The following is a 14,804-nucleotide window of genomic DNA, read 5'->3' on the forward strand; positions in this document are numbered from 1 at the left end:
CATGTGCTACTATTAAAACATGCGCTGTATCGCATGTTTTGAGCAACCCTACTGGTATGACATTCATACACATGGGAAGGAGTGTTAAAACTCTGAAAATCACCATTTGCGACCATTTTCACATGTCATCCTACCTCCTCTTGGGCAATTCATCAAACTTGGGATCTCATGTGCACCACAGGTTCTTAAAAAATAGGGAAGATATCGCCACTACATTCCCTGTTAAGTGCTAACTGAAACAAGGCTGGGTCTGTCACTACTAAGTATTTTCAATAGTTTCATATTACTTTCTTCGTTTCAAATTATAAGATGTTTTGGTTTTTCTTGCTAGGCAGAACATAGATTTGTTGCAGGACATCTTAATATCAAAATTGCAAACAACTTTTTAATGTAAAAAGGTAGACAACGAAGCGTATGATTTTTTTAGTTTTCGGATCGAATAGATATGAGGTTAAGGGACTTAGAGCCTATTTGACAGGACCTTCTTCCCGACTTCGGCTTCTCTAGAGAAGTCATACCAAAACTTTTGTCATGAGGAGCCATTTTTAGTGAACAACAGAGAGGAGCCCCCCTTAGTACATCATGAACGCTGAATCAGTGATTCAAATTTTTTCCGTCAAGGGCTCAAACAAAAACTAAATGAGGTCCAGGTGTATATTAGTAAAAAAACTAAATGATGTTGTATCATTCGTTAAATATTTTACTCATTATTTACTATGCTCTAGCAAAGTATTACTTTATAAAATTATGAGGTATTATAGACATTTTGCAAGAATATTGGAATCCCTCCTATCCGATATTAAGAAACATTTGAATATGTGAAAAAAATGCACTATGCTGCTCTATTCGGTTAGTCATCTCTATATTTTGCAGCCCTAGATCTCGTCTTTTCAAGCATCTCCAAGAGACTCTTCATATCATTTCTAAATGCTTAGAAATAGAGATCTTTGTGAAAGCTACCCTCCAACCGTTTCTCTAAATAGTTATCTAAATATAGTCATCCTTCTATTCCGGATTTTTCGCTAGCCAAAAATAAAAGACGAGAATGGCTCTATAGAGTGCGCATGAGATATAAAAAGAACTGTTGGAGAATGAAAAGATATAGAAAGCGACTTTTATGCAAAATAACTCTCCAAATGATAAGTTAGAGAGTGAGATTTAAAAAGACTCTTGGAGATGCTCTTATCTTAAAAATTTAAGGAGCCATGACTTTACTTTTAGAGTTTGTCGATCAAGTAAAATCTGAGGAAAGTTTAAGGAGCTACACTTGACACATTTTACAATTGATTTGTAGAGGTTTTTTCAAAAAAGTTGATTCCTAAAAGTGTAGTTTCTATATATATTTTTGATATCTATGTGTACATTTTTGAGAAACTGATTTTATCCTGTGTAGTTTAGCTATATTTTCCACAACCACGGTGTACTGTGTACGTATGTGAAATTACACTCTTGTTTTTTTTTTTACCTTTTTAATTCAAATAACTTATTAAATGATAGATTAAAAAATATATGGTGCATAGAGGTTTTTTTTTTATTTTCTCACTAGGAACAATGTTTTTATTTTTCTCTCCTTTGGCTTTCCACGTTATACACTTGTGGTACATTAAGGGCCTCGATCATAACTTGCTACGCCACATATTAGTAATGCCAATAGTTTTTTTTTCAGCTATTTGGTTTACTGCTATAATTATAACGTGTTATATTTTCTTAATATCCTGTCATACAACTTATTTTCTTGCTAAATTTTACTATAAGAATGATTTAATTTTACTTGCCATATTTCGTGGAAACGACTGGCCAAATTGGGGTCCGCCTCCCGGCCTCCGGGTAGTTGCGGATTCGTCATTTCGGGCTGCCACGTTTGACCCAACATTTTGTTTCTTCTTCGTCTTCTTCACGCCACGACGAACCCAAACCGACCGAAAGCGGAAAGCAAACAGCAGACGACTCGAGAGGACACAGGAAGGCGCGAAGAAGACAGAGATCCACGCCGACGCCGACGCCCACGCCCTCACGCCACGCCCTCCCCACTACTCAGGACAGCGAGCTGGTACAAGCAGATCTCCCTCCACGCTGCGCCGACCGCGCTTCCTCTCCGCCACTCCCCCGGTTGGTTCCTTCTCTTCGCCCTTCTTCTTTCCGCTCGCCTTTCCTGTTCATGGCGCTTGATGGATGCAGGCCGGGCCCCCACGTTCTCCTCCGATGGAGGGTTGGCTTTATTGATTTTTTTTATATTCCTAAAATGAAAAGTCCTGCAGCTGCAGGAAGGATCATGGAGCGCGGGGTTCTGGGCTCCAGGTGCACCGGCGCCGTCCAAATCTTGGCGGCGAAGACTGGGGCCACGACGTGAGTGCCCCTCGGCTCCTTCTCCTCTTGTCATTTTTTTTTGTGATCACCTCCAGTTAGGTCTGGGATCGTACCGTGGGACTAACTAATTCATTTTTTTATGATGGTTGGAGTGATAACGTTGTATGGAATCCTAGAATTAATTAATCAATTTGCCACTACTCTTGAGGCTGTCAAGCCGTGGGATTCTAGCATTATTTATGATGATTATTTGGTTTTCATTCTAATATTTTTTTTACTAGCGATCCATTGTTTCCGCACCAGAGCAACCCCCATTTCGGAAATTAGTACTTGAGTAAGATGAATTTCATTTCTATCCTCAAATCAAGATATGCTACTAGAAGAGTTGAGGGTATCTAATCTGCTTGCAAGATGGCATAATACCGTGGTTTTACAAACCGTGTTATTTGGGTTTGTATTTTTTTTAAAGAAGGTTAATCGTATGAGACCTACCCCCAAAAAGTTGTTATCTGTTATGTTGAATATTTTGCAATACACAGAAAACTGAAATTCTATGAATTTAAAAGGATATACCCATAAGAATATATGTAAGTATTTAAGTTATATTGCTAAATCAGATATGTTGCTAGGTAGTTGTAGACATTTCAATTTGAACCCATAGTAAATCAGGGCACAATTCTATTTAACACTTCATCCCTCACACAACTAATTTTACAATCTTTTGGGATGTGTTCGAGCTGAGCTTAGATGATATAGCCACTGGGGATGGACAGATGAAATGACCTTTGTTTTCAAATTGGATGATCTGTTCTATTGGCATCCAAGCATACATCATCGGTTCTTTATTTGATTGGTTGTTCTGCTATTGGCAGGTCATGTGGCAAAACAACCTCCACACGTTTTACTGGTTCTACCAAACATGAGCAGAACTTGCATGAGAATGTCAAGCCGTTGCAATTGGCAACAAATGGATCCTCTCGTTTGGCTTACAGAAGTCCAGTGCTTGAACATCAGTGGAATCTTTCTGCTAGTTCTTCCTCCGCAAATGTGGTTACCACTTTTGATGATGACAAAGGTGTATCTTCCAGTGTTGTTGAAGAAAAAATTGGAGTACTGTTATTAAATCTTGGTGGTCCAGAGACCCTCGATGATGTTCAACCATTCTTGTTCAACCTATTTGCTGATCCAGTAAGTGGTCATGCCCCAGTACCTACAAAATTATAATTTCTCTGCCAGTGGACCTGTTCACTAATTGTATCTAGCCAATTTATCGATTGCTATCTGATAACTTCGAATGATTGTATGCAACTAGTTAATATTGGCTTCTGAACTAATCAGCCTAGCAGTTGTGGAGCCTAAAGAAAAAAAAAACCTTATTTGTGTGTTTTACCAATTGAAGTTTCCATTTTAACTGTTTTCCATGGTAGCTGAATCTTGAATGAGTGCCAACTAAAACAAAAACTTTTGCGGGTCTGTGCTACTGAACATAGCAAATACTAATTTACGAAGATCTCACATTAATTATATGAATTTATAAAATTTATAAATTCAGAATCCCTCTTTCTTGTATGTGTACTGAATTTGTTTTATCAATCGTTACAGTTCAGTTTTAAAAACTATCATAATTCTTTTCTATTTTTCAGGATATCATTCGACTGCCTAGGCTCTTCAGGTTTCTTCAAAGACCACTGGCCAAACTTATTTATACTTTTAGAGCTTCTAAGAGTAAAGAAGGGTATGCTTCAATCGGTGGTGGGTCACCATTGAGGAAAATTACTGATGAGCAGGTATAAGTTCACAAGGCTGACCATGTTATGAAATTATTGTTGCATTTCTTTACTTTTGACCTGTTTTATTGATTGTGGTTTATCAGTTTGTTCAAAACTTGTTAAATCACAATTCAGTGTAAATCACATTCTCAGTAAAATAACTGATATTTCAGGCAAATGCTTTGAAGATTGCTCTAGAAAAGAAAATTTTGAACGCAAATATATATGTTGGGATGCGGTATTGGTATCCTTTCACAGAAGAAGCCATTGATCAGGTAAATTCTAGCGCCCTCAACAACAACAACAACAACAACAACATAGCCTTTCAGTCCCAAGCAAGTTGGGGTCGACTAGAGTTGAAACCTACGAAGAGCCTCAAGTCACGGTTCTGGCACTTTAATAGCTGCTTTCCAAGCACTCATATTCAAATATAGATCTCTAGGTATATCCTAATCTTTTAAATCTCTTTTTATTGCCTCCCCCATATCAATTTCGGTCTTCCTCTACCTCTCCTCATATTATTAGCTTATCTTAGGACTCCACAATGCACTGGTGCCTCTGGAGGTCTCTTTTGGACATGGCCAAACCACCTCAACCTGATGTTGGACAAGCTTTTCTTTAATTGGTGCTACCCCTAGGCGATCACGTATATCATCGTTTCGAACTCGGTCCATTCTTGTGTGACCACAAATCCATCGCAAAATACGCATTTCTGCAACACTCTGTTGTTGAACATGTCGAATCTTTGTAGGCCAACATTCTGCTCCATACAACATAGTCGGTCTAATTGTCGTTCTATAAAACTTGCCTTTTAGTTTTTTTGGTATCCTCTTGTCACAGAGAATGCCAGAAGCTTGTCGCCACTTGAACCACCCTGCTTTGATTCTATGGCTGACGTCCGCATCAATATCTCCATCCTTCTGTAGCATTGATCCCTAGATACCGAAAGGTATCCTTCTTAGGCACTACTTGACCTTCCAAACTCACATCTCCCTCTTCCTGTGCAGCTCCGCCAAAGTCGCATCTCATGTATTCGGTTTTAGCTCTGCTCAATCTAAAACCATTAGACTCAAGGGTCTGCCGCCATAACTCTAGTTTCCTATTTACTCTCGTCTTGCTTTCGTCCACTAGCACTATATCATCAGCGAACAATATACACCAAGGGATATTCTCTTGTATGTTTCTAGTAACCTCATCCATTACCAAGGCAAAGAGATACGGGCTTAAGGCTGACCCTTGATGAAGTCCAATTTTAATCGGGAAGTAATCTCTGTTACCATCGTTTGTTCGAACACTAGTCATAACATTGTTGTACATGTCCTTTGATGAGGGTCATATACTTTGATGGGACTTTATGTTTGTCCAAAGCCCACCACGTAACATTTCTTGGTATCTTGTCATAAGCCTTCTTCAAGTCAATGAAAACCATGTGGAGATCCTTCTTCTGCTCTCTAAACCGCTCTATAACTTGTCTTATTAAGAAGATTGCTTCTGTGGTTGACCTTCCGGGCATGAAACCAAATTGGTTTGTTGATATTTGCGTCGTTCCTCGTAGGTGTTGCTCGATGACTCTCTCCCATAACTTCATAGTGTGGCTCATCCACTTAATTCCCCGATAATTAGTATAACTTTGGATATCTCCCTTGTTCTTGTAGATTGGTACTTATATGCTTCTTTTTCTCTCCTTAGGCATCTTGTTCGATCGAAAGATATTATTGAACATCTTGGTTAGCCATATTATAGATATAACCTCGAGACATCTCCACACCTTGATTGTGATATCATCAGGGCCCATCGCTTTGCCCCCTTTCATCCTTTTCAAGACTTTTCTGACCTTCGATTCTTGAATCCTCCGCACAAAGTGCCTGTTAGTGTCATCAAACGAGTCGTCCAGCTGAGCGGTGGTGTTCTCGTTCTCACCATTGAACAATTTATCAAAATACTCTTGCCATCTATGTCTGATGTTATCCTCCTTCACCAAGAGCTGCTCCATCTCATCCTTTATGCACTTGACTTGGTTGAAGTCTCTTGTCTTCCTATCGCGAGCCGTAGCCATCCTATAAATGTCATTCTCTTCTTTCTTCGTACTCAAACATTGGTAAAGGTCCTCATAGGCCCGCCCCTTTGCCTCACTCACTGCTCGTTTTGCAGTCTTCTTTGTCACCTTGTACTTCTCTATGTTGTTTACACACCTGTCATGATACAAGCGTTTATAGCACTCTTTTTCCTTAATAGCCTTTTGCACATCTTCATTTCACTACCAAGTGTCTTTCGAGTCGCATCTGCTCCCTTTGGTCATGATACAAGTGTTTATAGCACTCATTCTTTTCCTTAATAGCCTTTTGCACATCTTCATTTCACCACCAAGTGTCTTTCGAGTCGCATCCGCTCCCTTTGGTCACTCTAAGCACCTCTGAAGCAACCTTCCGAACTGCATGTTGCTATCTTTTTCCACATGCTATTTGCATCGCCTTCATCCTTCCAAGGGCCCTCTTCAATGACCTTTTCCTTAAAGACCTTTGATGCCTCCCTTTCTAATTTCCACTACTTTGTTCTAGCAACTCTAGCTTGTTTGTTCCCACGAGCTTGCACCAAAAAGCGGAAGTCAGCCACCATTAGCTTGTGTTGAGCGACCACACATTCTCCAGGTATCACCTTACAGTCTACGCATGTTTGTTTATCCCTACTTCTTGTAAGGACAAAGTCAATTTGACTAGAGTACTAGCCGCTACTAAAGGTCACTAAATGTGACTGTCTCTTATGAAAGAAAGTGTTAGCTATCATCAGATCAAAAGCTATGGCGAAGTCTAAGACTTTCTTTCCCTCTTGGTTTCTACTACCATATCCGAAACCTACATGAACCGCCTCGAAACTTGCACCTGATGTACCTACATGGCCATTAAGATCACCTCCTATAAAGAGCTTCTCGCTACTAGGGACAGCTCTAACTAAGCGATCTAAGTCTTTCCTGAAAAACCGCTTAGCACTCTCATCATGGCCTACTTGGGGGGCATACACACTAATTACGTTTAAGACCATATCACTAATGACAAGTTTAACTAAGATGATCCTATCTCCTTGCCTTCTCACCTCCACCACACCATCCGTGAGGCTCTTATCAATCAAAACTCCTACTCCATTTTTATTTGAAGTTGTCCCTGTGTACCAGAGCTTGAAGCTGGTATTGTCTACCTCCTTCGCCATCTGCCCCTTACATTTAGTCTCTTGGACGCATAAGATATTTACACGCCTCCTAACCGCTGTGTCCACTAACTCTCTTAACTTATCCATAAGGGACCCTACATTCCAGCTACCTAAACGGATCCTAGTTGGCTCGACTAGCTTCCTTACCATTCGCACCCGCCGAGGTAGGTGTGAAGACCCTTGCTCATTTTGCACCACACCCGGGCGCCTGATGTGGCGCGCCACTAAGGATGTGACGACCCGATCCTTGCTCACTTGACACCGTGCCCAGATCGCGACACGGCGTGTCACGGGGGTGACGACCCAGTCCTTACTCATTTAACACCTTATCCGGGTTCCGACATGGCGCGCCGCTAAGAGGGTTACGCCCCAGCGGGATTCTTTTGGGTTTCATCTCCATAAAAGTGGCTAAGTTTTTACATTGGCTCGTCGCGCCTAACACAACCCTCCTCCTTTAGCAGGGCTTGGGACCTGCTATGCTGAGACACCAAAGGCGCCCCACCATAGGCGGAGTTAAATTCTAGCGCCTTGCCTCTGTTAATTTTTTTCCTCCTGTTAAATCTTTTTTTCTTCGGTTTCTTTCTTTTTATGTCTCATGAGCATTCAATCACTTTCCGAATGCATATCATTCTAGCAGCAGAAAAACCTTGTCACCCGTTCAAAAGACCATAGTACCCTCATCGAGTGGCGTAGTCCCTAATAACTCCAGCTTGTATATGCACTTGCCTGTCCATGTATGAGCTAACAATAAGCACATGATAGCTAATTCCATCTTTGCAACCAGAATTGGTTTAGATGGATCCTTTGTGGTTGAGCCCAAAAAGAGAAAAAAATTGTTGCGAGAAATTGACAATGTCAATGACATCGCTACTACAATTGCTTGTAAGTCTTTTACTTTTTTAGTAATGATGATATAGTGACGGTGAAAGGGTGTATCAGAAAAATAATTTTAAGTAATATTGGAACTTTAGACTGAAATATTTTTATTATCAAGATTTAGAAGCTAGAATAACATGTATACGTGGAATGTAGTTATCTTGAATATAATTTTCTTCTATGGACTCAATGTTTGCATTATTCTAGTTGACATTTTTTACCCTAATTTAAGTTATCATATGTTCAAGTATTCCACCAAACGGATTTCATAGTTATTCCTTGTTGTCCATACAACTCTTATTTGATGATTAACTATTTCTTGTTTTTGGTTAATGATAGATTAAGAAGGATAAGATTTCCAAGCTCGTTGTTCTTCCACTCTACCCTCAGTACTCCATATCAACAAGTGGGTCAAGCATTCGTGTTCTCCAAAACATTGTCAAGTAGGATCCCTTCTCCCATATGAGACCCTTTTATTTTCTCTAACATGTAGGAGAGCTGCGTATCTTTTATATTAAGAAGAAAAAGAGGGTAAAGAACCCAAACAACACACACAACCACACCCCTAGGTACTGAACATTACATACACATTTTTTAACTCAAGAAACTACCACAACCAACAAAAACACTACCACTAACCATTTCCTCGCTGCAAGGCCACAAAGACAGAAATCCCTTTGGTACCTGCTAGACCCCATAAGTTCATCTCCTTAACTGTCGGCAGCAGCAGGGTTGCTAGGTTGGGCGAGGCACCACCAAACATATCACTTCTAGCATATTAGATCCTATCGTCTTTGATCTACAAGAACTTGGAATACTAATGCTTAGGTTTCCATGCAGGGAAGATTCATATTTTTCTGACTTGCCAATTTCCATTATCGAATCATGGTACCAACGTGATGGCTATGTGAAATCAATGACTGACCTAATTGAAAAAGAGCTATCTGCCTTTTCCAATCCTGAAGAGGTGCCCTATTCGTAATTCTACCTCCATCTTTATTCTACAGTTAGCAACAGAGGATCACTTATTTGATCTACACATTCGAAATTTCACTAGAGCTATTCACTATCTATACAATTCCTTTCGAAGAGAATTTTATTGGAACTGTGATTTGACATTGTTATAGGTAACTTTCTCTGGATAAACTTGACCAGTAATATACACAGATGTGTTAAGATTAGGTAAATGCAAATGTTATTATTAGATATATAGCAAAAAATACTTCCATGACACTTTGTTTGTTACCTTTACTAACATATTGGCACATTCTAACGTCCTTGTTAATTTCTGAGTAGCACAAGATATTGTTTCTGCTGAAAGGAGCATTGCAGTTAGTTTACAGACAATCATGCAAAAATTGTGCTGTAATTTCAGTCTGACAATACTTTTTATTGTTGTGAAAATAAATGGCAGGTTATGATATTCTTCAGTGCACATGGTGTGCCACTTACCTATGTTGAGGATGCTGGAGATCCTTACAGAGATCAGATGGAGGATTGTATTTCTTTGATAATGGGGGAGCTGAGATACAGAGGAATCTTAAATGGTCACACTTTGGCGTATCAGGTATAGGCTATTCAAATTTGATATGAACTTGTGTCACTAATAACTTCAAAGCTGTGCACTTATGTTTAAATGATCAAATATGATTACCTTGCAAGAAAACTAGAAATGGAAAATGCCAAGTTTATAGAGTTCTGAGTTACCAGTTCTTTAGTTTTTCTGGTCACAATTTACTAGTGTTAACATTTTCTTTTACATGTAGAGTCGGGTGGGGCCAGTTCAATGGCTGAAGCCATATACTGATGAAGTTTTAGTAGAACTTGGTCAAAACGGTGTGAAGAGCCTCCTGGCTGTTCCAGTAAGGTAATCAAGTTTAGCATTTCTGGCCATCTGGTAATTTCTTTCTTTTTTTTTGTACAAACAAGATAAGCAACATGTAGCTCTATATGATCTTCATTTCCTTTGGGTTAGTTTACTACATGCACTTCTCATGATACATGTTAGTTCCTCATTTCTGTTTGTATTTATCACATTGGTATCTCTGGCACAATGTTGACCATCTGAAAGCCTTATGAAATATGAATTTAATGTTATAACATGTATGCGCATCTTATGTGTTTGCAAAAGCTTGCATGTTCCATTGTATTAATGAACGGAGAACTTATTTCAAACAATTTTAGAATCAGATGCCTCCCCTAAAGAGATCTTTTGCGTGAGAACTGGTCCAGAGAACACAACTACACAATCTGGGAGCTCAGTTTTTACAGTCAATGAATGTCTTGTTGGGGTTTTGCGATATGCTAGTTCGTGGTTTACTCTGTTTACCAGTCTAGATTATGTTGCTGTGGTTATTGCTGTAATCTGAGCCATTTATGACAAATACAGCTTTGTGAGTGAGCACATTGAGACATTGGAAGAAATCGACATGGAGTACAAGGAGTTGGCTCTAGAATCAGGCATTGAGAACTGGGGTCGGGTTCCTGCTCTTGGATGCACTTCAACGTTCATCTCCGACCTTGCAGATGCTGTTGTCGAAGCCCTGCCCTCTGCCTCAGCACTCGCAACCAGAAAGCCTGAAGACACTGATTCCAACATGGATCTCATGCATTACCTGACCAAGATGTTCTTTGGCTCGATCTTGGCATTTATCCTGCTGTTATCACCAAGACTAGTTTCTGCTTTCCGAAACACCATGCTTTAGACTAGCTACTAGGTAAGTACTAAGCAGAAATGGTGTGATAGGTAGTTTCCCAAAGCACTAAATTTTGAGATTGATATATTAGTAAAACTGCAAGGAGCTTGGTGCTCGTAACTAGAGATCCTTTAGGCCAACAAGGTAGGAGCTTGCAATTTGCTGTTTCTGATATTGTTCACAGGAAACATTGGTCTCATAAATGAATCTATGAAAGCACAGAACATTACAGCTCAAAGGTCTTTGTAGGCCCCTCTCTTTTTTGGATAATTTTTTTTTGGAAGTCAAGTTCAGGTTCTACGGCCTTATATTAATGAACCCAAGCTCAGCTAAATCGCGAGCGACCACATCGTGTACAGAGTCCGGGAGTGAGTCTGTCCATACGTATGATTGGCAGCAGCTGTCTTCCATGAAAGTTTCTCCATACTTTGGCATGCATGTGCTATACTGCTATTGCTACAATTGTTTTATGACTGCCAAGGTGACCTATTCCATAGGTGATGTAATACTGACACACAGGCGACAGCTTAGACAATGACTACTGACATCCTCCTACAAATATTCACCATCTTTTTTGGCATGGCATGGGTGCCGCATTTGCTATTATTATCCAGACAAGGTGACTGATACTCCTAAGTAAATGTCTATATATATTGTCGAGGTTAATATGTAGTGAAGTATCAGAATTGAGAAGCAGTTTTGGGTGACTGATTGGAGTGCCTAGCTATCTCGCAAAGAGAGCTTTCTCGATCAATGGAGGTCATCTTGACTGCGATTCTGGGTGAAGTTGCGAACAGATCTTTTTCATTCTTGATTGACAAATAGATGGCAGAAGAAACAAAGACAGAAAGTGTGGACGAGATGCTCCAGACGCTGCAACTGCTGCTGCTTCGTGTCCACGTCATCCTGGAGGCGGCGGACGGGCGAAGTATCACAAGTCAAGCCATGCTGCAGCAACTGAACATCCTGAGGAAGGAGATGTACAGGGGCTACTACGTCCTGGATTGTTTCAGAGGAAACCAAGCCAGCCAAGACGATGCCAAAGGTCAGAACAGCGTGACCCTCTTTTACCCTCTCCAAATTCAGTCCTGCCAAGCGTCTTTTTCTCTCTACCAGCGTTGCTGGTACACCATGCGTGAAACAAGTCCAGCAAGTGTCAAAAAACTTGGGTACCATCATCTTTCATATGAGTGAGTTTCTCACATTTCTGAAGAACTATCCTCCGCGGTGCCGCCAACCTTACTTTATGCATCTGATGATTGGCCTCAGCATGTTTGGCCGTCAAATGGAAATGGAGAGGGTCATCAATTTTGTGATGCAAACAGAGCCTTGTACCGGAGAAAGTACAGGGGTTCTACCAATTATTGGTCCAGAAGCTGTTGGGAAGAGCACTCTTGTTGCTCACGTCTACAATAGCGAGAAAGTGCGTGACTATTTTTCAAGAATAGTGTTAGTCACTCACGAAGATGTCAAAGAAGGACGGTTGGCAACTCTGAAGGATGGAGGTCTGACAATCTACCAAAACAATCCATTGCACAATGGGAAGGGGTGGGTGCTAGTTATCATTGAACTATTAGAGGATGTTGTTGAAGAGGATACGTGGAAGAGGTGGTATCTTGCTTCTGCAGCCTGTCTTGAATCAGGAAGCAAAATTGTTATAACGAGTCGATCAAGCAAAATCATAAAATTTGGTACTACACAAGCCCTTCTATTAACTGCTCTACCAATAGAAACATACTGGTATTTCTTCAAGGTGCTTACGTTTGGGAGCGCAAATCCGGAAGACCAGCCAAAGATGGAATGAGTTGCCCTGGAGATAGCGAGGAAGATTGACAAATAGATGGCAGAAGAAACAAAGGACAGAGAGTGTGGACGAGATGCTCCAGACGCTGCAACTGCTGCTGCTTCGTGTCCACGTCATCCTGGAGGCGGCGGACGGGCGAAGTATCACAAGTCAAGCCATGCTGCAGCAACTGAACATCCTGAGGAAGGAGATGTACGTTCACAGCTGCAATTCTCATCTCTAGCTTGCTAAGGAAAAATTTCACTGCCCAATATTGGCTGCAACTCCTTGGATACTTCAACAAATATCCCTACAATGGTATTATTATGCAAGAACATAAACCTCAGTATTATCGGAGAAGAGAATCAGATAGTACTAGGAGTAGTTATTTTGTGTTTTATGGTCGGTACCATATGAACTTTCATCATCACAATGTGGTTCCTAAAATAACATTGCAGGATGTTCTATCTAGACGTGTTCAATGTCAAAAGAGGTGTGAGGTCCTCGGATGGAAGTCTCGCATACTGCCATACGGTAGCTATATTTATAGTTGTGCCATATCCGAATCAAGTGAAATCAACAAGCAGAATCATCGTGCCAATCTGGATCAAGTCAAGAAAAAAGGGTTATAGTGTAAAATGCTGAAATTTCGCAAGAATGTTTGGTTAGACAAGGATCATCATCTTCTGGCACAATGTTTGGTTACACAAGGTACCTCTCAAGATAAAATGTCCTGACTTTTACAGTCAATGGAATGTCTTGCTGGGGTTTTGCGATATGCTAGTATCTGGTTTACTCCGTTTACCAGTGTGATTATTGATGTAATCTGAGCCATTTATGACAAATACAGCTTTGTGAGTGAGCACATTGAGACATTGGAAGAAATCGACATGGAGTACAAGGAGTTGGTTCTAGAATCAGGCATTGAGAACTGGGGTCGGGTTCCTGCTCTTGATGCACTTCAACGTTCATCTCCGACTCCGATCTTGCAGATGCTGTTGTTGAAGCCCTGCCCTCTGCCTCAGCACTCGCAACCAGAAAGCCTGAAGACACTGATTCCAACATGGACCTTATGCATTACCTGACCAAGATGTACTTTGGCTCAATCTTGGCATTTATCCTGCTGTTATCACGAAGATTAGATTCTGCTTTCCGAAACACCATGCTTTAGGGTTGCTAGGTAAGCTCTAAGTAGAAATGGTGTGATAGGTTGTTTCCCAACAACAACAACAAAACATTTAAGTCCCAACCAAGTTAAGGTAGGCTAGAATTGAAACCCAGCAGAAGCAATCAAGGTTCAGGCACGTGAATAACTGTTTTTCAAGCACTCCTATCTAAGGCCAAGTCTTTGGGTATATTACATCCTTTCAAGTCTCCTTTTATTGTCTCCACCCAAGTCAACTTCGGTCTTCTCTGCCTCTCTTCACGTTACTATCCTGGCTTAGGATTCCACTACGTACCGGTGCCTCTGGAGGTCTCCGTTGGACATGTCCAAACTATCTCAACCGGTGTTGGACAAGCTTTTCTTCAATTAGTGCTACCCTCTAATCTATCATATATATCATCGTTTCGAACGCGATCCCTTCTTGTATGACCGTAAATCCAACGCAACATACACATTTCCGCGATATTTATCTGTTGAACATGTCGTCTTTTCATAGGCCAACATTCTACACCATACAACATAGCAGGTCTAATCGCCGTCCTATAAAACTTGCCTTTTAGCTTCTGTGTTACCCTTTTGTCACATAGGACACCAGATGCTTGGTGCCACTTCATCCACCCTGCTTTGATTCTATGGCTACCATCTTCATCAATATCCCCGTCTCTCTGTAGCATTGATCCTAAATATCGAAAGGTATCCTTCCTAGGCACTACTTGACCTTCCAAACTAATATCTTCCTTCTCCTGAGTAGTAGTGCCGAAGTCACATCTCATATACTCAGTTTTAGTTCTCTTGAGTCTAAAACCTTTGGACTCCAAAGTCTCCCGCCATAACTCTAGTTTCTAATTCACTCCTGTCCGGCTTTCATCAACTAGCACTACATTGTCCACGAAAAGCATACACCAAGGGATATCCCCTTGTGACCTTATCCATCACTAAGGCAAACAGATAAGGGCTCAAAGCTGATCCTTCATGTAGTCCTATCCTAATCAGGAAATCATCCG

The 14,804-nt window shown here is 40.7% G+C and overlaps 2 protein-coding genes across 3 annotated transcripts; both read left to right on the forward strand.

Annotated features, from left to right (window-relative positions):
- Positions 1 to 1,891: 1,891 nt before the first annotated feature.
- On the forward strand, positions 1,892 to 11,162 carry LOC136549740 (ferrochelatase-1, chloroplastic-like). 2 transcript variants are annotated; one of them, XM_066541139.1, is made up of 10 exons: positions 1,904 to 2,109; positions 2,259 to 2,346; positions 3,180 to 3,495; positions 3,951 to 4,094; positions 4,250 to 4,351; positions 8,496 to 8,599; positions 8,997 to 9,123; positions 9,571 to 9,723; positions 9,923 to 10,023; positions 10,546 to 11,162. In XM_066541139.1, exons 2-10 carry the CDS (start codon positions 2,273 to 2,275, stop codon positions 10,859 to 10,861), a joined length of 1,437 nt encoding a protein of 478 aa, XP_066397236.1. In that variant the 5' UTR covers positions 1,904 to 2,109; positions 2,259 to 2,272; the 3' UTR covers positions 10,862 to 11,162. The 2 variants fall into 2 exon arrangements, with proteins under 2 accessions (XP_066397235.1, XP_066397236.1); XM_066541138.1 differs by lacking the exon at positions 4,250 to 4,351 and having other exon boundaries at positions 1,892 to 2,109; positions 10,546 to 11,158.
- A 515-nt stretch (positions 11,163 to 11,677) lies between these two features.
- Positions 11,678 to 12,656, forward strand: LOC136548564 (putative disease resistance protein RGA3). Its single transcript, XM_066540046.1, has 2 exons — positions 11,678 to 11,908; positions 12,066 to 12,656. The coding sequence occupies exons 1-2, from the start codon at positions 11,678 to 11,680 to the stop codon at positions 12,654 to 12,656; spliced, it is 822 nt and encodes a 273-aa protein (XP_066396143.1).
- The last annotated feature ends 2,148 nt before the right edge of the window (positions 12,657 to 14,804 follow it).

This window comes from Miscanthus floridulus, chromosome 4, assembly GCF_019320115.1.
Source record: "Miscanthus floridulus cultivar M001 chromosome 4, ASM1932011v1, whole genome shotgun sequence".
Taxonomy (NCBI): Eukaryota; Viridiplantae; Streptophyta; class Magnoliopsida; order Poales; family Poaceae; genus Miscanthus; species Miscanthus floridulus.